Genomic DNA, 27,661 nt, shown 5'->3' with positions numbered 1-27,661 from the left:
ATGTCAGATACCCAGATACATGCTCTCTATAGTATTAAAGTGGCATGAATGTCACATCAGTTTCATGTTGCTGTTTTAACTGGTGTTTAAAAAAGAATCAGCAAACCACCAACATGGACAGGAAACAACACAGGAAAACAATCAACATAGTATACGCTGCTATACATGAGTCATTAGGCTGATTGTCCATGTTAATGATATTTTATATTTTATTCACCACAGACTGAACCTGGAACCTATTTTTCATTTTGGTTTGTTCTGAGTAAAAACTTAAATTTTATTTGAGTACATAACATTTTTTTAACGGTTTGTAGCATTGAAGCTGTCAACACAGGAGGTTCAAACAGCATGCTTTTAGTTAACATACGGCACCATGAGCTGCATGTAACATTCAAAAATTATTTTAGAGATCTTTTAATACATGTTCTGAAGTTCATGTGAAGTGATGCAGAAGCACAGAGGAACGTCACTTTTCTCGTGAGAACAGACAATTGACAAACTTTTACTTTGCATTAAAGAGTTGGATGTCACATGGTGTCAAACCTCAGAGCAGTTTCATACTATTGTTCTAATATAGGTGTTAAAAACAGAATCAAATAGCAGCTTCAGCTTCAGTGCAGTGATGTGCAAATGTATGGCTGCACAACAGAACTGCTGTACTGTATGTAGTATGTGACACTATGAGGAACAGAATCCCCATCTCATTCCCCTCTTCACTGTATCTCTGTGGTAGCAAGAAAACAAAAGCACAGAAATCAATTAGAAATTGAAAGACTGGTAGCTTGAGCTGCTCAAAATAAAGAACAGGAAAAATGGGCGGACCTTTCAATAAGAGACCACAGACATATGTGAGCTTTTAACGCCTTATGCCCAACCTGAATAAGAACTGAAGGCAGAGAGAAACGGTTAGTGTGAAAAGAACAATGATTAGCATTAGCACAAATTAATATTACTGGCCTTTAAAAGAGCAGAAATGTCTGATGCTATTTATGACGACATGATCAGAACTGAGTCTGAGTGGAGATGATGATGGAATAGTGATGACGTCCTTCAGAGCATCTTTAATATGAATCATTTATTTACCGTTAAGATTTAATGAATAAATTTGAACCTCGATTGGACTTGTTTTCAGGCAAAATACCTTAAGGGTGGAATACACTACACAACATTTGCCCAGATTTTTGCCCTAAATTTGTAGTCTGCAGGAGTTGATGCTAGTTCATATCTAATTCAACTAAATAAAAAGTTAATACAAGATAAAAATGAACTTTTGAAGGGTGGAATGACTGTGTAATTATGTTTCGAAATTATTTTATTATATATAATACAAATTTATTTGAAACATAAAGAGTATACTAGATAAATATACAGTAGATTATTACTCTTATAAATAGTGAAACGTTGCTTATATGTCATGAAATGAAGGCACACACATGCCATTAGTGATGACATTTTTAAAGCTTAATAAGTGTTAAAATTGATGCTTTTCAATAACACTGTAATGTTTAATAGCTATTCTCATTTCATCCCCAGAAACTGAGAAAAAATAATTTAATAGAGGTATACTGAAATACTGGCTTTCATAGTCATTTATGAACAGATGCCATTAAGCAAATATTTATAATGCACCATCTTTACTGTTTCTACATTAAACTGGATACTCAAAGTGAAATTATTACAATATAAAAATATAATAAAAATGTATATATGCGATTGAGATTAATTACAGAAAAACTGTGCGATAAGTTTAAAAAAAAAAAAATCAGAATCAGTTAACAGCACTAATAATATTATAAAGGTGAATAAAAATAGTGAGAAACCCATCTGCATTTTTATTAACATCCACTGCAGCAGTTATTTAGGAAACTGAAATGGCAACCAGCATCATAGAAGAGTGAGATCAGCTAAGTGTGAAAAGAGTTTCTGCAAATGGGCATCTCCTGTGTCATGAATCTGGCCAGTGACCTTTGGTCCGCTCACCACCAGATGTTGCCCTCGCACGTTCACATTACATTGACTGTTGCACCACACCCCGGACTACGTTTCCCATCACCCATCGCGCTGATTGTGCGGACACCTGTAGCCAATCAGGCGCGCTATATAAGCCTCGGACTTCCCCCCTGTTACTCACAGAGTATTGTGGTGTTTTCTATGGTTGTTTCGCATGAGTTCCCTAGTTCTCCAGTTCAGCTTTCTCGCCTGGCCTTCTCGTTTCGTCTGTCTCGCCGCCTGCCTTTTGGACTTCTCGCTCATTTGTTCAGAATACCCCTTGCCTCGCCCTCTGAATTACGTTCGCCGCTGATCGACCCTCACCTGCTTCATGGACTATTCTTGTGTCTTGCCCGAACATACCTGTCTGCCATTGTTCCGACCCTGCCTGTTTTCACCATGTCTCTGTCTCATTCCAGTAAAAGCTTGCATTTGGATCCGCTCGCCTCTCCTCTCCCTCTCCACGTTACAGAATACTCTGTCAAACCTGATCCAGCAGCTTTCTGCACAAACTCTGCACAGGTATGGACATTACAAGAATAGTCCGTGAAGCAGGCGAGGGTCGATCAGCGCTGAATGTAATCCAGAGGGTGAGGCAAGTGGTAATCCGAACAATGAGCGAGAAGTCCAAAAGGCAGGCAGCGAGACAGACAAAACGAGAAGGCCAGGCGAGAAAGCTGAACTAGGGAACTAGGGGATTAACGAACTAGGGAACTAGGGAACTCACGCGAAACAATCATAGAATACACCATAATACTCTGTGAGTAACAGGGGGAAGTCCGAGGCTTATATAGTGAGCCTGATTGGCTACAGGTGTCCGCACAATCAGCGCGATGGGTGATGGGAAACGTAGTCCGGGGTGTGGTGCAAAAGTCTGTGTAATGTGAATGTGCGGGGGTGACATCTGGTGGTGAGCGGACCGAAGGTCACCAGCCAGATTCATGACATCCTGAAACATGCATATACATGCACACATTAAAAATTAAGCAAATATACACATTGTAAACTAATCTGTAATTAGATGCAATGTAAATGTATACAAAATAATTGGTGAAACTATTTTTGTGCATGCTAAATGTGCTGAGCTTGGTTAAAAAATTGTGGCTATACTTTATTTTGATAGTCCACTTTAGACATTCTATAAACTATAAGTAACTTTGTAACTACATGTCAACTAATTCTCATTAATTTGCAGCTACATGTCTACTAACTCTCAGAGCAGACTGTTAGGTTAGGTTTAGGGTTAGTAGAATAAGCTGACATATACTTGCAAAGTTTAGAAGAGTGTTAGAAGATATTAAGCAGAGAGTCTACTAATACTCTAATGACTAGTTGACATGCAGTTGCAAAGTTACTTACTGTTAGTAGAATGTCTAAAGTGGACTATCAAAATAAAGTGTTACACATGAGTTGGATGTCACATGATGTGACGTGCAGTCACATGCTAATGTATGACTGTACAACAACACTGTAGTATTTAGTATGTGGTACTGTAAGCAAAAGAATCCCTGCACTCCCTTTTCTCTTCAATCATTTCCTGTCTCATCTTTACTGTATCTTTGTAGTAAGGAGACAAAAATCCAACAATAAAATGGAGATTTATCTTTAGGTTGTTCAGGAACAAGAGTACAACAAAAATGGGCGGTCTTCACACCTCTTAGTGAGAGACTAAACCAACTTTTAGCACCTCATGCTAAACACACACTTTTGGTGTTTCACTGTCGTTGTAGTTGAGCATGATACTTGAAAACAGAGAAGACTAGGCAATGTCAAGAAAACTACAGAAGAAAAACAATTAACATTAGCAATAATTACTATTGCTGGAATATAAAAGCTGACATGTCTGATGCTGTTTATGACGATGTGATCAGGACTGAGTCTCAGAGAGTGGAGATGATGGTGGCTATCTATGAGAGTGTAGATTGTGTGAGAAATCTTGACTTCAGGACAGAGACAAACACACATCAACCACCTCAGCAAACAGGTAATCACATTAATTTCTTGAATAAAAACTTTAGAGTTTGCACATGTTCAGTCATTTAACATCATGTCTGCATTCAGGAAGTGATTCAGTGAAGATCCGAAACTACAGAGCAGCTGTAGTGTGTTTGGTGCTGCTGTGTGTTCTTCTGCTGACTGCAGTCATAGTGCTGTGTGTCCACATCCGCACAAACAACACAAACTACGCAGAAGAAAGAATCCAGATACTAACCAATAATACTGACCTAATTCAACTAAACAAAATGTTAATACAAGAGAAAAATGAACTGTTGAAGTGTTTATATAAAACAGGTAATCATGCGCTAGACCAAAATTACACAAAAGCTCAATATTTGAAGAATAATATCTGTAGTCTTTATGCATCCAACCTTTAAAAACGGGTTGTATGATTTCAAATTGTGTCATTAGAGATCGACAGGTAATAGTTGAACTGGTTGTGTTTACAGATGGATGGTTTTACTATCATTCTAGCTGTTACTACATTTCCCCTGAGTGGAAGAACTGGACTGAGTGCAAAAGATACTGTACAGAGAGAGGAGCAGATCTGATCATCATAAACAATGAAGATGAGCATGTGAGTGTGTGTGTGTGTGTGTGTGTGTGTGTGTGTGTGTGTGTCTGGTCCCAGGATGTTGTGCGGACAAAAATTCCTCACATGGATAGTAATACACAACTTTTTTGTTCTTATGGGGACATTTTTGGTCTCCATGAGAAAAAAGGCTTATACATTATATTAAACAATGGAAACCCTACAGAAGTTAAGAAACATACACCTTGCAGAATCTGCAAAATGTTAATTATTTTACCAAAATAAAAGGGATCATACAAAATGCACTTTTTTTTTTATTTAGTACTGAGTGAGATATATATATTCCACAATACATATAGTCCACAAGAGAAAATAATTGTTGAATTTATAAAAATGACCCCATTCAAAAGTTTACATATGCTTGATTCTTAATACTGTGTTGTTACCTGAATGATACATGTTTTGTTTGTTTGTAACACAGCTGTAGATCATTCAGGTAACAAAACAGTATTAAAGGAGAAGTTGCAGCGATGCAGCAATGTAGGATGATTTTAAAATGATTTTTGAAGTTGAGGGGGAAATTACAAGTTTTTCGACATACCCTAAGTGTATTGAACCAGAATACACAGAATTCAGGCAGAGCAAAAAGAGGTGAGCGTTTGAGATTTAAAAAAGTATTTAAGTTGTATTTTTTTTTTTTAAATGAAAATAACCGATCGTTTCACTAAATAAGACCCTTCTTCCTCGGTTGGGATAATTTACAACTGCATTTGGGATCGTTTGAAGCTGCATTTAAACTGCATTTTGAAAGTTCGAAAACGGGACACCATATCATTCCATTATATAGAGAAAAATCCTGAAATGTTTCCCTCAAAAAACATAATTTCTTTATGGCTGAGGAAAGAAAGACATGAACATCTTGGATGACAAGAGGGTGAGTACATTATCTGTAAATTGCTGTTCTGGAAGTGGACTTCTCCTTTAAGAATCAAGTGTATAGTATGTAAACTTTTGAACTATTATTTTCTCTTCTGCACTATATGTAAACGTCTTTAATGAGAAATATCTTATTCAGGTCAGTATTAAATAAAAAATAATTTGCATTTTGCATGATCCCTCTTATTTTAACATAATTAATATTTTGCAAACTTTTGACCTCTACTGTATGTGTGCGTGTGTGTGTGTATGAGAGACAGAGAGAGAGATACTATCTGAGAAGAGATCAACTTATGATGCAAATTTGTTGTTGTTATCAGAATTTTATTATGAAAACAGTTGGTAATTATGAAGCCTGGATTGGTCTGATTGACACTGATGTAGAAGGAACATGGAAATGGGTTGATGGCAGCACACTGACCTCTGGGTGAGAAATCACTGAACTAATTATTACGTAGTATATGATTCTCACAGTCAGTATCATATCACACAGAAAGCAGCACTGAACATCTAATGCTGATCTGTATTTTTAGGTTCTGGTTGTCTGGAGAGCCCAATGGAGATAGAGGAGAGAACTGTGTTGTGTCTTATTCATCAGGGTGGAATGACTATCCTTGTCATTTAGTTTTGACATGTATCTGTGAGAAAATATTTTGAAATGATTTTATTATATATAATACAAATATTATGAATATAAACACCCAGAATCACTTAAAGAGCAAAATCATTTTGCCGTTTACCATTTTTGCAACAAGATATGTAGGCTAATGTTTTATTAATAAAGCTTTGAAGTGACTAACTTACACATTTGTCCTATTTGTTATCTTGTTCTCAGTCCTGTAACTGCCATTAACAAGAAGACTACAAGAAGTAAGAGTATACTAGTGTGACACTGTCACACAGGACACGTTTTAACCTTCTCAAAATATTATAATGATTTTATGTATATTTGAGTTTTAATAGGTTTTCATGTTGTCTTAGCCATTTAATTCCTCTTAAACATTTTAATGTAAGTCTTTAAGACACTCTGGGTCTGCCTGTCATGTGACTCATCACATGACAGGAAATAGGAAATGAACAGTATAAAGGAGGCAGCATGGCCAGCAAACAATCTCTCATTTTACAAATGCTGGTGATCACCCATTCTGGACCGTGGAGTTTTATTCGGACTCAGCTTTCCAGATACAAGCACTTGAAACGTCATTTGGATTGTATATTATTTAAGTTCCTTGTGAATATTGTAAATTCACTTTATTTATCCGTTGTACTTTTGTCATTGTCTCATCTTTTTAACACACTTATTTTATCTCACACAGTATAATCTGACCCCATTTTAACGACTGTAAATTTGACCAATAGGGCCAAACATTACACTAGCATTAAAGGGATCCTATTATTCTTTTACAAAGTCTTGATTTTATTTTGGCTCAATTTGTTCCAGGTTTGATAAAGGCCCGCCTTTTGAAAAACCAAATGTGTTGCGATTGGTGAACAGCTTAGACAGTGTTTCAGTACTGCCACACCCCTTGACAAAGCAGCAAGTTCCATCTGCTCCGTTATATTTGAGGAAATATTAAGGTATAATTGACGCTACAGTAGTGTTGGGTCCTATCGTCAGCTTGCAAGATCGTCGATACATGATATTATTGTGCTAATTCATTTAATTATTTACATACTTAGTTTCATTGCCCAAAACCAGCTCCGGCATAAGACTAAAAGCAGCCAAATGTTTTTAATATGACTTAATTTGTACTTAACATGACAACAATTGAATAAAAACAATTGCAATTTACTAATTATGTTCCTTACATTTCCTTAGTTATTCAAAAAGCAGCTACAGAAAATGAGCAAAGAACATTATCTTGAAGAAGGATTTTTTTACAAACAAAATATCTCCTTTTGGAGTGGAGTTTGAGATTTGTAACTTTATAGATCTTTTATATGCCCAGACAGACACACCACACACTGACTAAAATTCAAAAAGTGAAAAAGCATAATAGGACCCCTTTAAATATACAGTAGATTATTACTCTTATAAATAGTGAAACTTTTCATATAAGTTTATATGTCATGAAATGAAGGCACACACATGCCATTAGTGATTACATTTTATTAAGTGCTTATCAAGTGTTATTTTATTAGCCTAAGCTTATTAAGTTTTAATAAGTGTTAAAAGGTGCAATTGTGATTAATTACAGAAAACTGTACTTTTTAATTTGTACTTTTGATTGCTATTAATTTTTCAAATGTTTTTCATTAAAAATAGTGAAAACAGAACAAGAAATACACAATTTCTCTTATAGATTCATGTTTTACAGTCAAACCTTTGTTGATAAAAATAAGTTCATAAACATGTTATATGTCAGCTACCCAGATACATGCTCTCTATAGTATTAAAGTGACATGAATGTCACATCAGTTTCATGTTGCTGTTTTAACTGGTGTTTAAAACAGAATCAGCAAACCACCAACATGGACAGGAAACAACACAGGAAAAACAATCAACATAGTATACGCTGCTATACATGAGTCATTAGGCTGATTGTCCATGTTAATATTTTTTATATTTTAATCACCACAGACTGAACCTGGAACCTGTTTTTCATTTTGGTTTGTTCTGAGTAAAAACTGTAATTTTATTTGTATACCTAACATTTTTTAATGGTTTGCAGCATTGAAGCTGTCAACACAGAAGGCTCAAACAGCATGCTTTTAGTTAACATACGGCACCATGAGCTGCATGTAACATTCAAAAAATGTTGCGGACCTTTCAATAAGAGACCACAGACGTATGTGAGCTTTTAACGCCTCATGCCCTACCTGAATAAGAACTGAAAGCAGAGAGGAACGGTCAATGTAAAAAGAACAATGATTAGCATTAGCACAAATTAATATTACTGGCCTTTAAAAGAGAAGAAATGTCTGATGCTTTTTATGACGACATGATCAGAACTGAGTCTGAGTGGAGATGATGGAATAGTGATGACGTCCTTCAGAGCATCTTTAATATGAATCATTTATTTACCGTTAAGATTTAATGAATAAATTTGAACCTCAAACCTCTGACTTGTTTTCAGGCAAAATACCTTAAGGGTGGAATACACTACACAACTTTTGCCCAAATTTTTGCCCTAAATTTGTAGTCTGCAGGAGTCGATGCTAGTTGCCGAAAGCAGATTTTGGGCAATCTAAGTTGAAAAAGTGTTTAGATTCTATCTAGTCTGACAATATCAAACATATCAAATATAAACATATTTTGAGGGGATTGTAGAACACATATTGCAGTGAGGTGTTTGAGTTTGTTGCATTCTGAATGAAGTGAAAGTCTAATGTGTGATACCCAGTTTTTCTCCGCAACCATTTACAAAGTTGGCAAGTATATGATATAAAATTATATTCAAAATCGAAAAAACAAAAAATGTCACAAGCACATGAAAAACACAATTTCTTGCATACATTCAAATAGTCTAAGTTTTATGTAAAATGTTGGGGGAAAAAACTTAATTGATGTAATATTTTAACTGCCCAGATATATGACCACTATAAAGTATTAAAGTGGCATATTAGAAGCTTGAGGATCTTGTACTTGAGGATCACATCCTTGTAGACTTGTGGAGATGACGGTGGTTTTCTACGAGAGTGCAGATTGTGTGAGAGATCATCACTTCAGGACAGAGACAAACACACACCAATCACTACAGCAAACAGGTAATCATTCATTTCTTTGTTAAAAACATTACAGTTTGCACATTTTCAGTAATTTAACATCATGTCTGTGGTGTTCAGGAAGTGACTGTGAAGATCAGAAGCTCCAGAGCAGCTGTAGTGTGTTTGGTGCTGCTGTGTGTTCTTCTGCTGACTGCAGTCATAGTGCTGTGTGTTCACATCTATACAAACAACACAAACTACACACAAAAGACACACCAGCCACTAACCAAGATTAACAACCTCAAAGAAGAGAGAGACCAGCTACTAACCAACATTACTGACCTCACAAAGTAGAGAAACCAGATACTAACCAATAATACCAATTTAATTCAACTAAATAAAAGGTTAATACAAGATAAAAATGAACTTTTGAAGGGTGGAATGACTATCTGTGTAATTATGTTTCGAAATTATTTTATTATATATAATACAAATTTATTTGAAACATAAACACCCAGAATCACTTAAAGACCAGAATCATTTTGTGATTTTATCATTTTTAGAACAAGATATGTAGACTTGTTTTTTATTAATAAAGCTTTGAAGTGACTAACTTACACATTTATCATATTTGTTATCTTGTTCTCAGTCCTGTAACTGCCATTAACAAGAAGACTACATGAACTAAGAGTATACTAGCATAAAACATACAGTAGATTATTACTCTTATAAATAGTGAAATGTTGCTTTTATGTCATGAACTGAAGGCACACACGTGCCATTAGTGATGACATTTCTTAAAGCTTAATAAGTGTTAAAAATGATGCTTTTCAATTACACTGTAATGTTTAATAGCTATACTCATTTGCAGAAACTGAAAAAAATTAATTTACTAGAGCGATACTGGGATACTGCCTTTCATAGTCATTTATGAACAGATGCCATTAAGCAGATATTTATAATATACCATCTTTACTGTTTCTACATTAAACTGGATACTCAAACTGAAATTATTACAATATAAAAATATAATAAAAATGTATATATGTGATTGAGATTAATTACAGAAAAACTCAGTTGACAGCACTAATAATATTATAAAGGTGATTAAAAGTAGTGAGAAACCCATTTGCATTTTTATTAAAGGGGTCATCGGATGCTAAGTTCACTTTTTTATGTTGTTTGAACATTAATGTGTGTTGCCAGTGTATGTGCAAATCTACCCTATAATGATAAAAATCCATGCAGTGGTTTTTAATTAATCTGTAAAAATAATATCCCCTTTTTCAAATCGAGCCGTTCTCAGATGCCTGTCGGTGTGACGTCACACCAACAGAGGCCACTCCCACGATAGTTGATTGACATGAGCATCTTACCTCAGACCAGCTGTCACAGTCCAACCGACTTGTTTCGATGCAGGAGCAGGGATGTAAGTTAGACAAGAATATCTCCAATTGAGCGATTGAGGTGTTGTGTTGCTGGATGTAATAATGGACATAGTGGTCGTCATTTACTCCTGATATCTGAGCCGCTGAAGATGCAGTAGATTACATTTGTTTGTGAATAAAATGTATATAAAATGTATATAAATGTATATAAAATCTACATATATCCGTCTATGTTCATGCGAATCATTCATGATACAGCTTCACTTACAGCAGAAGTGTGTATAAGCGTTTTTTTAATGAATCTTTGCGATCGCCTTTCCTTATAACGTGGTAGTTAGGAAGTTTAGCGGCTAAACGCAGCTACAGTGGGTACGGAAAGTATTCAGACCCCCTTAAATTTTTCACTCTTTGTTATATTGCAGCCATTTGCTAAAATCATTTAAGTTCATTTTTTTTCCTCATTAATGTACACACAGCACCCCATATTGACAGAAAAACACAGAATTGTTGACATTTTTGCAGATTTATTAAAAAAGAAAAACTAAAATGTCACATGGTCCTAAGTATTCAGACCCTTTGCTCAGTATTTAGTAGAAGCACCCTTTTGATCTAATACAGCCATGAGTCTTTTTGGGAAAGATGCGACAAGTTTTTCACACCTGGATTTGGGGATCCTCTGCAGATCCTCTCCAGTTCTGTCAGGTTGGATGGTAAACGTTGGTGGACAGCCATTTTTAGGTCTCTCCAGAGACGCTCAATTGGATTTAAGTCAGGGCTCTGGCTGGGCCATTCAAGAACAGTCACAGAGTTGTTGTGAAGCCACTCCTTCGTTATTTTAGCTGTGTGCTTAGGGTCATTGTCTTGTTGGAAGGTAAACCTTCGGCCCAGTCTGAGGTCCTGAGCACTCTGGAGAAGGTTTTCGTCCAGGATATCCCTGTACTTGGCCGCATTCATCTTTCCCTCGATTGCAACCAGTCATCCTGTCCCTGCAGCTGAAAAACACCCCCACAGCATGATGCTGCCACCACCATGCTTCACTGCTGGGACTGTATTGGACAGGTGATGAGCAGTGCCTGGTTTTCTCCACACATACCGCTTAGAATTAAGGCCAAAAAGTTCTATCTTGGTCTCATCAGACCAGAGAATCTTATTTCTCACCATCTTGGAGTCCTTCAGGTGTTTTTTTAGCAAACTCCATGCAGGCTTTCATGTGTCTTGCACTGAGGAGAGGCTTCCGTCGGGCCACTCTGCCATAAACCCCCGACTGGTGGAGGGATGCAGTGATGGTTGACTTTCTACAACTTTCTCCCATCTCCTGACTGCATCTCTGGAGCTCAGCCACAGTAATCTTTGGGTTCTTCTTTACCTCTCTCACCAAGGCTCTTCTCCCCCGATAGCTCAGTTTGGCCGGACGGCCAGCTCTAGGAAGGGTTCTGGTCGTCCCAAACGTCTTCCATTTAAGGATTATGGAGGCCACTGTGCTCTTAGAAACCTTAAGTGCAGCAGAAATTTTTTTGTGACCTTGGCCAGATCTGTGCCTTGCCACAATTCTGTCTCTGAGCTCTTCAGGCAGTTCCTTTGACCTCATGATTCTCATTTGCTCTGACATGCACTGTGAGCTGTAAGGTTTTATATAGACAGGTGTGTGGCTTTCCTAATCAAGTCCAATCAGTATAATCAAACACAGCTGGACTCAAATGAAGGTGTAGAACCATCTCAAGGAGGATCAGAAGAAATGGACAGCACCTGAGTTAAATATATGAGTGTCACAACAAAGGGTCTGAATACTTAGGACCATGTGATATTTCAGTTTTCTTTTTTAATAAATCAGCAAAAATGTCAGCAATTCTGTGTTTTTCTGTCAATATGGGGTGCGGTGTGTACATTAATGAGGAAAAAAAAAAGAACTTAAATGATTTTAGCAAATGGCTGCAATATAACAAAGAGTGAAACATTTAAGGGGGTCTGAATACTTTCCATACCCACTGTAAACGCAGCTAAACAAGATCGTCATTCCACAGAGAGAAGAGAGGGGCGGGGTGAGCTTAGAATGAGATGATTTTTGCAGAGCTCATTTTGACAAGGTAAAAAAGGGTGTTGTTTTACAAAACCATTGAGAATTTTTTTATCAAAGCATATTAGAGACTTTTCATTAAGACCCTAAAGAATCATATCAGCTTGTGGAAAATGGGCATCCGATGACCCCTATAACATCCACTGCAGCAGTTATTTAGGAAACTGAAATGGCAACCAGCGTCATAGAAGAGTGAGATCAGCTAAGTGCGAAAAGAGTTTCTGCAAATGGGCATCTCCTGAAACATGCATGTAAATGCACACATTACATATTAAGCAGATATATACATTATAAACTAATCTGTAATTAGATGCAATGTAAATTCATACAAAAAAGTTGGTGAAACTATTCTTGTACATGCTAAATGTGCTGAGCTTGGTTTAAAAATGTGGTTACACTTTATTTTGATAGTCCACTTTAGACATTCTACAAACTATAAGTAACTTTGCAACTACATGTCAACTAATTCTCATTAATTTGAAACTACATGTCTACTAACTCTAGAGCAGACTGTTAGGTTAGGTTTAGGGTTAGTACAATAAGTTGACATATACTTGCAAAGTTTAGAAGAGTGTTAGAAGATATTAAGCAGACAGTCTACTAATACTCTAATGACTAGTTGACATGTAGTTGCAAAGTTACTTACTGTTAGTAGAATGTCTGTCACGGTCCATGGGTTCACAGACTCATTCTCACTCTCTCTCTGTGTGTGTGTGTGTGTGTGTTGGGAGTGTGAGGGCGTGGCAGTGATTTCATGTGATTGCGCCAGCTGTGGCTTGTTTGGCTCAGCTATTTAACACCTGTGTTTTCCGTCCTGTGTTGTCAGATCGCTTGTTTCCGTTCGTGTGTGAGGTTCATGTTCCAGCTTCTCTGCTCCCGGATTTCTTTGCCTGGATTCTGTTCCGGTTCTCTCCTTTTCCTGGACTGGTTCCCGGAGGCTAGGCTGCCCATTCGCGTCCCTGTGCTACCCGGAGCATTGATCATCCACTTGCTTCACGTCCTGTTTCTGTTTATTGAAACTATCAATAAACTGTTGTATATTGCACTCGCAAACTGAATCCAGTCTGGTGATTATGACAGAACGATCTGACCACACTATGGATTCCGCGAGTGCGCCGGGTGTTCAGGAACTCATCTCTCTCGACAACGTACGCATGGATCAACAAGAGGAACATCTGCTCAATATGGGTCGTGCCGTCCAAGTGCTGGTAGCACAGGTGTCCGAGCTCACCTCTCAGCTGCAACAACTAAGATCGCCCGCTGCACCACCCCCACCGCCGGCCTCTCCCCAGCTCGCGAACGCGATCATCTGCCGGAGCCACGCCTACCCACGCCCGAGTCATACGCTTGAGAGCCTAAGCTATGTAGAGCGTTTTTTAACTGAATGCTCAATGTTTTTTCCTTGCAACCCAGAACTTTCGCTACAGAGTCGTCTAAGGTGGCGTTGGTGTTGACTTTATTGTCCGGACGCGCGGCGCTTTGGGGGACGGCGGTGTGGGAGAATCAACATCCTTGCTGTTCCTCGTTCCAAGCACTCTCAGAGGAAATGAAGCGCGTCTTCGATCGTGCGGTGGTGGGCCGTGAGGCGGCACGAATGCTGGCCGATCTTCGCCAAGGAAGCAAGACCGTGTCGGATTATTCCATCGAGTTCCGCACGCTGGCTGCAGAGTGTAAATGGAACGAGGAGGCGCAGTGGGACGTCTTCCTGCATGAGTTTCCCGCACGTCCAGTCACCATCTCCACGAATGCGGTCAGCCCCGCATTCGACCAAGAACCCATGCAGGTGGGTAGAGCTCGGCTTTCCCGGGAGGAGAGAGAGAGATCGTCGGAGAGCAAAGGGACTTTCCTTTATTGTGGTGCGGCTGGCCACTTCCTGGTGGACTGTCCGGTAAAAGGACCAGCCCGACGGGCGGATTATCGCTGGAGAAATCCTCATCCACGACTCTCCTCCCGGTTAGACTGCAATGGGCAGCCTCATATCACAACTGCCTGGCCTTGGTGCATTCTGGAGCGGAAGGTAACTTCATGGACATTGATCTGGCTCTTCGCCTTCACATCCCCATTGTTCCTCTCACTCACAAGATTTCTGTCAACGCACTTAATGGACAAACGCTTCCCGACATTACACACACTACCGCCCAGGTTACGCTCATCACATCCGGTAACCATTCAGAGAAGATCACCCTGCTGCTCACTTCATCCCCACTGGCCCTTATTGTATAATAGACATAATTCTGTGTCTGCGTGGAGTGATTCCTGTTATGCTTCTTGTCTTGTGTCTGCCTGTCCGTCCGTGTCTTGTTCTTTGTTGCAGAATGAGCCGGTGAACCTGTCTGACGTGCCGAAGGAGTACCTTGACCTGAAGGAAGTGTTCAGTAAGTCCAGGGCTGCTTCTCTTCCACCACATCGTCCCTATGACTGTGCTATAGATCTAGTGCCAGGTACGTCTCCACCTAAGGGCAAGTTATACTCACTGTCTGCTCCTGAGAGGGAGGCCATGGAGAAATATATTTCTGATTCTCTAGCAGCAGGGTTCATCCGTCCTTCCTCTTCTCCCGCCGGGGCAGGGTTTTTTTTCGTGGGTAAGAAGGATGGGTCCCTGCGACCATGTATTGACTATCGAGGGCTGAACAATATCACGGTTAAGAATACCTATCCTTTGCTGTTGATGTCTTCAGCCTTCGAGCGGTTGCAGGGAGCTTCCATTTTCACCAAATTGGATTTACGCAATGATTATCATTTGGTCCGCATTATGAAGGGGGATGAATGGAAGACCGCGTTTAATACCCCCAGGGGGCACTTTGAATATCAGGTCATGCCCTTCGGGCTGTCCAACTCCCCCGCGGTTTTTCAGGCACTCGTTAATGACGTGCTGAGAGATATGGTAGATCAGTTTATATATGTCTACCTGGATGACATATTGATATTTTCTTCTTCTCTCCAGGAACATGTCCAGCACGTCAGGCGGGTGCTCCAGAGGCTGCTAGAGAATGGGCTTTTTGTCAAGGCGGAGAAGTGCGTCTTCCATGCACAGTCGGTTCCGTTTTTGGGGTACATCATCTTGTCCGAGGGGGTGCGCATGGATCCCGACAAGGTTAAGGCTGTGGTGGATTGGCCAACTCCAGATTCTCGCAAGGCCCTGCAGAGGTTTCTGGGGTTCGCCAATTTCTACCGGCATTTCATTCGCAATTTCAGCCAACTAGCCTCGCCTCTGACCGCCTTGACCTCCGCCAAAACGACGTTCAGGTGGTCCAGCGCAGCCGATTCTGTGTTTACCAACCTCAAGAGCCGCTTTGTTTCGGCTCCCATTCTCATGGCCCCTGACCCTACACGTCAGTTTGTGGTGGAGGTCGACGCGTCGGAGGTGGGGGTAGGTGCGGTTCTTTCCCAGCGCTCTGCCTCTGACGACAGGATGCACCCCTGCGCTTTTTTTTTCTCATCGTTTGTCTCCCGCTGAACGCAATTACGACATTGGTAACAGGGAGTTGCTGGCAGTCAAGTTAGCGTTGGAGGAGTGGCTAGAGGGTTCGGGGGTACCCTTTATCGTTTGGACCGATCACAAGAACTTAGAGTACATTAGATCCGCCAAACGACTCAACTCCAGGCAGGCTCGGTGGGCACTTTTTTTTTGGCCGCTTTGATGTTTCCATTTTCTACCACCAGGGTTCTAAAAACATCACAGCCGATGCGTTATCCCGCATTTTTGACCATTCTGAACACCGACCCTCTCCCGAGAGCATTATACCAGGGAGACTCGTGGTATCCACACTCTCTTGGGAGATCGAGTCAAAGGTCCGCACAGCCTTAGAAGGGGTAACACCCCCGCCCGGGTGCCCACCGGGTCAACTATTCGTGCCGGAGGGAGTACGGTCCGACGTCATTCAGTGGGGTCACTGTTCCAACGTAGCTTGCCATCCAGGAGTAAATCGTACTAGTTTTCTGGTCAAGCAGCGATTCTGGTGGCGTTCTATGGCTCGTGACATCCGGGATTTTGTCTTGGCCTGTTCGGCTTGTGCTCGTGGTAAGACTTCCAATCGACCCCCAGAGGGGCTACTTCAACCACTGCTAGTCCCTTCGAGACCCTGGTCCCACATCGCGCTCGATTTCGTTACTGCCCTCCCACCCTGGTGTAATGTCGTGGTCTCCGACAGGGGGCCCCAGTTTATTTCCAAATTCTGGAGAGAGTTTTGTCGATTACTGGGGGCGAGCGTTAGTTTATCCTCTGGGTTCCATCCACAGAGCAACGGCCTAACCGAGCGGGCCAATCAGGACCTCGAGAGGGTGTTGCGATGTTTGGTTACACAGAATCTGTCCTCTTGGAGCCAGCAACTCCCATGGGTGGAGTACGCACACAACTCGTTACCAGTATCGTCCACGGGCCTTTCTCCTTTCGAGTGTAGCTTAGGTTACCAGCCACCTATTTTTCCTAGTCTGGAATCCGAAGTCGCGGTCCCCTCTGCTCACGCCTTCGTCCAGAGGTGCCGTCGCACCTGGAGAAGAGCTCGAGAGACTCTCCTTCGGGTGAGGGCGCGCACTAAGGCTCAGGCCGATCGCCACCGGTCTAAGCCTCCCGTCTACGTCGTGGGTCAAAAAGTGTGGGTTTCTTCCAAAGCTGGGTTCCGGCTAGGGACATTCTGGATCACTCCCTTATTGATGATTACAATCAATGGGTAGGCTCGCCTGGGAGCACCAGGAGGCGCTCCTAGGAGGAGGGGTACTGTCACGGTTCATGGGTTCACAGACTCATTCTCGCTCTCTCTGTGTGTGTGTGTGTGTGTGTGTATGTGTGTGTGTGTTGGGAGTGTGAGGGCGTGGCAGTGATTTCGTGTGATTGCGCCAGCTGTGGCTTGTTTGGCTCAGCTATTTAACACCTGTGTTTTCCGTCCTGTGTTGTCAGATCGCTTGTTTCCGTTCGTGTGTGAGGTTCATGTTCCAGCTTCTCTGCTCCCGGATTTCTTCGCCTGGATTCTGTTCCGGTTCTCTCCATTTCCTGGACTGGTTCCTGGAGGCTAGGCTGCCCATTCACGTCTCTGTGCTACCCGGAGCATTGATCATCCACTTGCTTCACGTCCTGTTTCTGTTTATTGAAACTATCAATAAACTGTTGTATATTGCACTCGCAAACCGAATCCAGTCTGGTGATTATGACAATGTCTAAAGTGGACTATCAAAATAAAGTGTTATCAAAATGTCACATGAGTTGGATGTCACATGATGTCACTTTAAATAGCAGCTTCTTTGCAGTAATATACTAATGACTACAACAACACTGTAGTATTTAGTATGTGGCACTGTAAGCAAAAGAATCCCTGCACTCCCTTTTTTCTTCAATCTTTGTTGTAAGGAGACAAAAATCCAACAATAAAATGGAAAAATAGAAGATTTGTCTTTAGGCTGGTCAGAAACAAGAGTACAACAAAATGGGCGGTCTTCACACCTCTCAATGAGAGACTAAACCAACTTTTAGCACCTCACGCTGAACTTACACTCTTGGTGTTTCATTTTAGTTGAGCATGAGACTTGAAAACAGAGAAGAACAGGCAATGTCAAGAAAACTACAGAAGAAAAACAATTAGCATTAGCACAAATTACCATTGCTGGAATATTAAAGCAGAAATGTCTGATGCTGTTTATGACGATGTGATCAGTACTGAGTCTGAGAGAGTGGAGATGATGGTGGCTATCTATGAGAGTGTGGATTGTGTGAGAGATCATGACTTCAGGACAGAGAAAAACACACACCATCCATTACAACGAACAGGTAATCACATTCATTTCTTGGATACAAACATCAGAGTTTGGACATGTTCAGTCATCTAACATCATGTCTGTGGTGTTCAGGAAGTGATTCAGTGAAGATCAGAAGCTCCAGATCAGCTGTAGTGTGTTTGGTGCTGCTGTGTGTTCTTCTGCTGACTGCAGTCATAGTGCTGTGTGTCCATATCCATACAAACAACACAAACTACACAGAAGAGACACACCAGCTACGAACCAGGATCACCAGCCTCACAGAAGAGAGAGCCCAGCTACTAACCAATATTACTGACCTTACAGAAGAAAGAATCCAGATACAAACCAATAATAGCAACCTAATTCAACTAAACAAAAAGTTAATGCAAGAGAAAAAAGAACTGTTGAAGTGTTTCGATGAAATAGGTATTAATAAACCACACTAAAATTACACAAAAGCTCAATATTTGAAATTGAATATTTGAACTTATGTAATCTTTATGCATACAAACTTTAAAAACAGGCTGTATGATTTCAAATTTTGTGTCATTAGAAATCAACAGCTAATAGCTGAACTGGTTGTGTTTACAGATGGATGGTTTTACTATCATTCTAGCTGTTACTACACTTCCTATGAATGGAAGAGCTGGAATGAGAGCAGAAGATACTGTACAGAGAGAGGAGCAGATCTGATCATCATAAACAATGAAGATGAGCAAGTGAGTGTGTGTGTGCGTGTGTGTGTGTGTGCACGTTTTTGTGACATATCAGGACACAAATTTGTATAATTACATGGGTATGACATAGGTATTACAAGGAGAGGGTGATTTATGAGGACATTGCCCCATGTCCCCATTTTTCAAAAGGCTTATAAATCATACAGAATGAGTTTTTTTTTTTTAAGTAAAAATGAGCACAGTTTTGGGGACTAGGTTTAGATGTAGGGTTGGTTACGTTGGGTTACGCCTATGGAATGTCCCCACAATTCACAAAAACAAACCTGTGAGTGTGTGTGTCTGGTCCCGGTATGTTGTGGGGACAAAAATTCCTTACATGCATAGTAATACACAACTTTTTTGATCTTATGGGGACATTTTTTGGTCTCCATAAGGAAAAAGTCTTAATATTAATAAATTATATTAAACAATGGAAACCCAGTGGAAACCAAGCAAGCCGTGGAGGTCAGAAATGTACATACACCTTGCAGAATTTGCAAAATGTTAATTATTAGGGAAATACATGTTATTTTTTCATTTAGTACTGACCTGAATAAGCTATTTCACATAAAAGACGATTGCATATAGTCCACAAGAGAAAACAATTGTTGAATTTATAAAAATGACTCATAAGCTTGATTCTTAATACTGTGTTGTTACCTGAATGATCCGCTGCTTTTTTTTTTTGTGATAATTGTTCAGAAGTCTCTTGTTTGTCCTGAACAGTTAAACTGCCTGCTGTTTTTCAGAAAAAAATCCTTCAGGGCCTACAAATGATTAGGTTTTTCAGCATTTTTGTGTATTTGAACCCTTTCCAACAATGACTGTATGCATGTATGCATGTATTTTGAGATCCATCTTTTCACACTGTGGACAACTGAGGGACTCATTTGCAACTATTACAGAAGGTTCAAATGCTCACTGATGCTTCAGAAGGAAACACAATGCATTAACAGAATGAAGATGTGTACATTTTTCTTATTTTGCCTAAATATCATATTTTTTTTCATTTAGTAATGCCCTTAAGACGCTACAGAAGATACTTACATATTTCCCAGAAGATAAAATGTTACATTTACCCTGATCTTCAAATTCTTCAATTCTTAATGCATCGTGTTTCCCCTTTTGAACCATCAGTGAGCATTTGAATCTTCTGTAATAGTTGCATATGAGTCCCTCAGTTGTCCACAGTGTGAAAAGATGGATCTTTTGTGTATTTGAATCTGACGGTTCAAATACACAAAAATGCTGAAAAACCAAAGAATTTGGACAGTTTAACTGTTCAGGACAAACAAGGGACTCATGAACAACTATCACTAAACAGAAAAACACAGCTGTGGATCATTCAGGTAACAAAACAGTATTGAGAATCAAGTGTATGTACATTTTTGAACTATTATTTTCTCTTGTGTACTATATGTAAACATCTTTAATGACAAATATCTTATTCAGGTCAATATTAAATGGGTCATCAGATGCAAACTTCATGTCTGTTGGCAGTGTATGTACAAATCTACCCTATAATGATAAAAATCCATGCAGTGGTTTTTAATTAATCTGTAAAAATTCTCAGATGCCTGTCATTGTGGCGTCACACCGACAGATGCCGCTCCCACCATAGCTGAGCGTTTTACCTCAGACCAGCTGTCACAGTCCAGTTATTTTCCTTGTTTCGATGCCGAAGCAGGGATGTAAGTTAGACAAGAATATCTCAGACTGAGCGATTGAGGTGTTGTGTTGCTGGATGTAATAATGAACATAGTGGTTGTCACTTACTCCCGACATCTGAGCTGCTGAAGATGCAGTGGATTAACGTTACATTTGTTTGTGAATGGAATGCGCCTCCCGATCTACATATATCTGTCTATGTTCGGGTGAATCATTCGTGATTCAGCTTCACTTACAGCAGAAGTGAGTATAAGCATTTTTTTTATGAATATTTACGATTGCCTTTCCTTATAACGTGGTAGTTAGGAAGTTTAGCGGCTAAACATGGCTAAATGCGGCTAAATGCAGCTAAAGTAAACAAACTCGTCATTCCACAGAGAGAAGAGAGGGGCGGGGTGAGCAGAGCTCATTTGCATTTAAAGGAACAACCCCTTAGAATGAGATGATTTTTGTAGAGCTCTTTTTGACAAGGTAAAAAGGGTGTTGTTTTACAAAACCATTGAGAATTTTTAATCAAAGTATATTAGAGACTTTTCATTAAGACCCTAAAGAATCATATCAACTTGAAAATGGGCATTCGATGACCCCTTTAAATGAAAAATAAGTTTTAAATCATTTTGTATGATCCCTCTTATTTTGGTAAAATAATTAACATTTTCCAAGATATATGTAAACGTTTGACTTCAACTATATGTGTGTGCATGAAAGAGAGAGGAGAGAGAGAGAGAGAGAGAGAGAGAGAGAGAGAGATCTGAGAAGAGATCAACTTATGATGCAAATTTGTTATTGTTATCTTATCAGAAATTTATTATGAAAGAAGCTGGTATTTCTGAATCCTGGATAGGTCTCACTGACACTGATGTAGAGGGAACATGGAAATGGGTTGATGGCAGCACACTGACCTCTGGGTGAGAAATCACTGAACTGATTATTATGTAGTAAATGATTCTCACTGTCAGTATCATATCACACAGAAAGCAGCTCTGAACATCTAATGTTGATCTGTATTTTCAGGTTCTGGAAGTCTGGAGAGCCCAATGGAGACAGAAGAGAGAATTGTGTTGTGTCTCATTCATCAGGGTGGAATGACTATCCTTGTCATTTAGTTTCGAGATCTATCTGTGAGAAACTATTTTAAAATTGTTTTATTAGATATAATACAAATTTATTTTGAACACAAACACCTAGAATCACTTCAAGAGCAGAATCATTTTGTTGTTTTCCATTTTTGCAACAAGATATGTAGGCTAATGTTTTATTAATAAAGCTTTGAAGTGACTAACTTCTAATCTTGTTCTCAGTCCTGTAATTGCTATTAAGAAGAAGACTACAGAAACTAAGACTGTATTAGTGTCACAAGCCGCACCTCAGTGGCTCTCTCTGACCGTCACCAGCGGGAACCTTCGCCTGAGTTCTAATGTTCCTACCCAGACTCTTTTTACTCACGTACCTAGGACTGATCACCGCTACAGGCGTAGCTTGTTATCTCCCCTTTATAAACCAGCGGATCGATCAGGGAGATTGCGAAGTCTTGTTTGCCCTGGCTACAATTCCGAGAGTTATTTCTATCGTGTTTGATTTCTTGTTTTCTACCTGGACTGTTTACTCTGTTATGATTCCTGCCGCCTGCCCTGACCTTCTGCCTGTATATCGACCTGAGTTCTGCCTACCCTCCATTGTACTGTTTGTTGTTATCTTGACCACGCCTGTCTGTTTACGAATAAACTGCCTGAAAATGGATCCGACTGCCTCCGACTCTTCATCACAGAAGACTTCGCCAACACAGGATCCAGCGGCTGTTTTCCATCTCGCCAACGAAGTCTCAATGCAAGCATCTGTGTTGGCTACACACCAACAACAGCTACAGAAACTGACTTCTCTCACGGAAGAGCTGGTACGTTCTATGCAGGCGCTTACCGCGTCCCCCATGACACATGCCCAGCCGGTAGCCGCGGCCACTCCCGCTCACTCTCCCCCGCTATCGCCAGCGATTAACACCCGATTATCACTTCCGGATAAGTACGACGGAGCTCTGGGAAATGTAAGGGATTTCTTCTTCAATGTTCCATTTATATAAACCAGCAGCCTCAATATTATACTACGGATGACAGTAAAGTCTCTCTGGTTTGTTCACTGCTCACCGGGAGAGCTTTGGAGTGGGCTACGGCCATGTGGGAGGGCCGTCAGATGTCCTTCCCTTCATATCAGTCCTTCCTTCGTCAGTTTCGGGAGGTTTTTGATCACTCGGCCGGAGGAAAGGAGCCTGGTGAGGAACTGCTTCTCCTGAAACAGGGAACTTCTACTGCCGCAGATTATACTCTGACCTTCCGCACCTTAGCCGCCCAAACTGGCTGGGACCCCAAACCCCTCAAACTTATATACCGTCGCGGCTTGAACGAGGAGTTACAAGCGGAACTGGCTTGCAGGGACGAGGGAAAGTCCTTGGAGCAATTCATGGAGCTAGCTATCCGACTAGACAACCTCATTAGGTCTCGACGCGGGCAACGCTCCACGCGGTTACCTCTCTCACTGCCCGTCCACCAGGAACAAGAGCCTATGCAGATTGGTCTCACACACCTCACTCAGGATGAGAGAGATAGACGACTTCGGAACCATCTCTGCCTGTATTGCGGTCAATCAGGACATCTTCGGGCCAACTGTCCTACTCGACCACCACGCTATGAGCCCCCACGGGAGAGTGTCACTCCACGCCTCGAAACTTTTGAGATCAATGTAAATCTAGGTTTTAATGGCTGTGATATAAGCACTACTGCTCTTATTGACTCTGGTGCTGCTGGAAACTTTATTGACGAATCTTTTGCTAAAAGCTGTGATCTTCCTCTTGTTGCATGTGGGTCCCGTGTGGCGGTGGCAGCACTAGATGGCCGTCCCTTGGGCTCGGGGAGAGTTCGAACCATCACAGAGGAACTGGAACTCCAAACCACCTCACTACACACTGAGAAACTACGTCTGTTCACGATTCACTCACCTAACCATCCCATCATCCTCTGCCTTCCTTGGCTAGAAAAACATAATCCTGTCATCTCCTGGACCAAGAAACACATCCTTCAGTGGTCTCCGGACTGTCAAGATCAGTGCCTCAAGAGGGTAACCCGTAACTCCCGTCACATCCAGCAGGACAAACCTGAGGAACCATCCACAGATACTTTACCACCTCCTTATCACGACCTTCAGGAGGCTTTCAGTAAGGAGAAAGCCACCCAACTACCCCCTCACCGACTGTATGATTGTGCCATTGAACTACTGCCAGGAACCATGCCCACCAGGGGGCGGGTGTTTCCCCTCTCTCAACCTGAGATCGAATCCATGAAACAGTACATCGAGGAGGAACTCGCCAAGGGCTTCATCCGACCCTCTACTTCGCCGGCCCCAGCCGGATTCTTCTTTGTTAAAAAGAAGGACGGCAGCCTTCGACCATGCATTGACTACCGCAGCTTAGACGATATAACTGTGAAATACCGTTACCCCCTGCCATTAGTACCCTCTGCTCTGGAACAACTTCGTTCGGCCAAGTATTTCACTAAGTTAGACCTCCGGAGTGCGTACAACCTCATCAGGATAATGGAGGGAGATGAATGGAAAACGGCTTTCTCCACCACAACCGGGCACTACGAGTACCTAGTCATGCCTTTTGGATTATCCAACAGTCCGTCAATCTTCCAAGCCTTCATCAATGAGGTCTTTAGGGACATGCTCCACCATTACGTCATTGTGTATATCGACGATATATTGATCTTTTCTGAGAACCTTGAAACCCACATCAACCATGTCAGATCTGTACTACAACGTCTCATAGCCAATAAACTGTATGCCAAACTACCCAAATGCGAGTTCCACCAGACCAAGATTTCCTTCTTAGGATACGTGATCAGTGCCGAGGGGGTAACCATGGACAACCAAAAGGTGTCCTCCGTAGTGAACTGGCCCAAACCCCACACTGTCAAGGACCTGCAACGGTTCCTGGGCTTCGCAAATTTCTACAGGAGATTCATCAGAAATTTCAGTCAGATCGCAGCACCATTAACCTCCATGACCCGGAAAGGACCTAAAATTCTCCACTGGACCCCTGAGAGTAATCAAGCCTTCCAAAACCTAAAAGAACGCTTTACTTCAGCTCCTATCCTTCGGCATCCAGACCCCGAGCGTAAATTCGTGGTGGAGGTCGACGCATCCAAAAGCGGGGTAGGCGCCATCCTTTCGCAAAGCCACAGTAGCCCACCGAAGTTATTCCCTTGTGCCTACTTCTCACGCAAGTTGACTCCCGTGAAGCGCAATTATCATGTTGGGGACCGTGAATTGTTAGCCCTGAAGGCGGCATTAGAGGAGTGGCGACACTGGTTGGAGGGAGCTAAGGACCACCAAAATCTAGAGAATATCCGCTCGGCCAAACGGCTGAACTCTCGACAGGCAAGATGGTCTTTTTTCTTTGCTAGATTTAATTTTAGAATAACCTATCGACCGGGCTCCAAGAATGGAAAGGCAGAAGCACTCTCACGCCTATATGATACTCATCTACAAACTACCACACCTGAGTCCATCATACCTTCCACTCTCATAGTCGCACCCATTCGCTGGGATATCATGACAGAAATCACGGAAGCCCAGGTCACGGACCCCGTTCCTGTCAAATGCCCTCCTGATCGGGTATATGTACCCGAAACCCTCTGTCCTCGCCTGCTTCACTGGATTCATGATACCCCTAGTGCAGGGCACCCTGGTATTACCGCCACTCTCGAATTGACCACCAGTCGCTTTTGGTGGTCCACGCTCAATAAAGACGTCATACAATTCGTCAACCAATGCCCCACTTGCAACATCACCAAGACTTCGCACCAACGACCCGCAGGACTGTTACAACCTCTACCCATTCCTCAGCGCCCCTGGTCTCACCTCGCCATAGATTTCATAACAGATTTACCATCCTCCAACAACTACACCACCATCCTCACAGTCATCGACAGGTTCTCCAAGGCCTGTAGAGTCATTCCCCTGGTCAAACTACCCACAGCCTGGGAAAAGGCAGAGGTTATGATGATTCAAGTGTTTTGTTTCTTTGGCATCCCTGACGACATTGTTTCTGACAGAGGGCCGCAATTTACATCCCGAGTCTGGCAGGCCTTCTGTAAGCACTTGAATATCAATGTAAGCCTGACCTCTGGTTACCATCCTCAGTCCAACGGACAAGTAGAGAGGCTAAACCAGGAGCTAACTCGCTTCCTCCGGACCTATTGTCACCAAAACCAGCAGGACTGGAGTCAGTACGTAATTTGGGCTGAGTACGCCCAGAATTCCCTCAGGAAGCCAGCCACGGGACTCACTCCTTTTCAATGTATCCTCGGCTATCAGCCCCCTCTATTCCCCTGGTCAGGAGAACCCACCAATTTACCAGCTGTTGATCATTGGCTCCGCCGCAGCGAGGAAACATGGAACACGGCTCATGTGCACCTACGATGAGCCGTCCGCCGAACCACCGAACAAGCGGATCGCCACCGTCGTCCTAATCCTGTCTACCAACCCGGGCAATGGGCATTGCTCTCCACCCGAGATCTTCGGTTATGCCTACCCTGCAAGAAGCTCAGTCCTAGGTACGTGGGTCCCTTCAAAATCATTAAACAAATTACCCCAGTATCTTACCGTTTAGAACTACCTACTATCGCATTTCTCCTAAATTTCATGTCTCCCTGCTCAAGCCCGCTGGTGATCCGGAAGGAGAGAGGGACCAGGATGAGGTTGCGGCCAACCACGCCCCTCCCTTGATCATCAACGGCGAAGAGGCTTACCAGGTCCACGAGATCCTGGATTCCAGGCGCCGAGGTCAGGTAATTCAGTATCTCATCGATTGGGAGGGATATGGGCCTAAGGAAAGGTCCTGGGTAAACTCCCAGGACATCCTGGACCCAGCCCTCATTGAGGATTTTCACCGGGATCACCCGGAAAGACCAGCCCCCAGACCCTGCGGACGACCTCGGCGCCGTAATGGGTCTCGCTTCGGGGAGCCGCTCGCGGGGGGGGGGGGGGGCTCTGTCACGAGCCGCACCTCAGTGGCTCTCTCTGACCGTCACCAGCGGGAACCTTCGCCCGAGTTCTAATGTTCCTACCCGGACTCTTTTTACTCACGTACCTAGGACTGATCATCGCTACAGGTGTAGCTTGTTATCTCCCCTTTATAAACCAGCGGATCGATCAGGGAGATCGCGAAGTCTTGTTTGCCCTGGCTACCGAGCGTTATTTCTATCGTGTTTGATTTCTTGTTTTCTACCTGGACTGTTTACTCTGTTATGATTCCTGCCGCCTGCCCTGCCCTTCTGCCTGTATATCGACCTGAGTTCTGCCTACCCTCCGTTGTACTGTTTGTTGTTATCTTGACCACGCCTGTCTGTTTACGAATAAACTGCCTGCAAATGGATCCGACTGCCTCCGACTCTTCATCACAACTAGCAGTGAAGGGGTCCTACTATGCTAAGACTTATTTTTGTTTTGGGGGTGTATATGCTTCGAAAAACACACTATTTTTCACATAATTTACATTATTACAATAGCTTTCTCCCCAGCCTGGCACAAATGGCTTGATTAGTTCTGGGTTTCACGAAGGCCCACCTTCCGAAAAACCAAATGTGTTGTGATTGGTTAGCTGTCCCAGTGCATTGTGATTGGTGAACAGCTTAGACAGTGTTTCAGTACTGCCACGCCCCTTGACAAAGCAGCAAGTTCCATCTGCTCTGTTATAGTTATGGATATACTAAGGTATAGCTGACGCTACAGTAGCGTTGGGTCCTATCATCAGCCTGCGAGATCGCCAATACATTACATTATCATGCGAATTTATTTAAATATTTACATACTTAGTTTCATTGCCTAAAACCAGCTCCAGCATAAGGCTAAAAGCAGCCAAATATTTTTAATATGACTTTATATGAATTTATATTTAACATGACAACAATTGAATAAAAACATTGCAAGT

The 27,661-nt window shown here is 41.8% G+C and overlaps 3 protein-coding genes across 3 annotated transcripts in view; all 3 read left to right on the top strand.

Annotated features, from left to right (window-relative positions):
* Positions 1-3,730: 3,730 nt before the first annotated feature.
* LOC127172426 (C-type lectin domain family 17, member A-like) lies at positions 3,731-13,507 on the top strand. Its single transcript, XM_051121692.1, has 5 exons — positions 3,731-3,973; positions 4,437-4,564; positions 5,776-5,882; positions 5,989-6,095; positions 13,392-13,507. Exons 1-5 carry the CDS (start codon positions 3,829-3,831, stop codon positions 13,505-13,507), a joined length of 603 nt encoding a protein of 200 aa, XP_050977649.1. The 5' UTR covers positions 3,731-3,828.
* Positions 9,083-27,661, top strand: part of LOC127172296 (CD209 antigen-like protein C) — a 42,536-nt gene continuing 23,957 nt past the window's right edge. Inside the window, exon 1 of the mRNA XM_051121544.1 lies at positions 9,083-9,163. The gene's annotated coding sequence lies outside the window, so the exon portion shown is untranslated. The remainder of the gene's footprint in view (positions 9,164-27,661) is intronic.
* On the top strand, positions 18,092-21,988 carry LOC127171945 (CD209 antigen-like protein B). The gene is made up of 6 exons (XM_051120917.1): positions 18,092-18,326; positions 18,407-18,712; positions 18,809-19,014; positions 21,481-21,587; positions 21,694-21,800; positions 21,981-21,988. The coding sequence occupies exons 1-6, from the start codon at positions 18,182-18,184 to the stop codon at positions 21,986-21,988; spliced, it is 879 nt and encodes a 292-aa protein (XP_050976874.1). The 5' UTR covers positions 18,092-18,181.

The sequence above is a fragment of the Labeo rohita genome, chromosome 10 (assembly GCF_022985175.1).
Source record: "Labeo rohita strain BAU-BD-2019 chromosome 10, IGBB_LRoh.1.0, whole genome shotgun sequence".
Classification (NCBI taxonomy): domain Eukaryota; kingdom Metazoa; phylum Chordata; class Actinopteri; order Cypriniformes; family Cyprinidae; genus Labeo; species Labeo rohita.
This window is presented reverse-complemented; position numbering and strand designations above follow the sequence as displayed.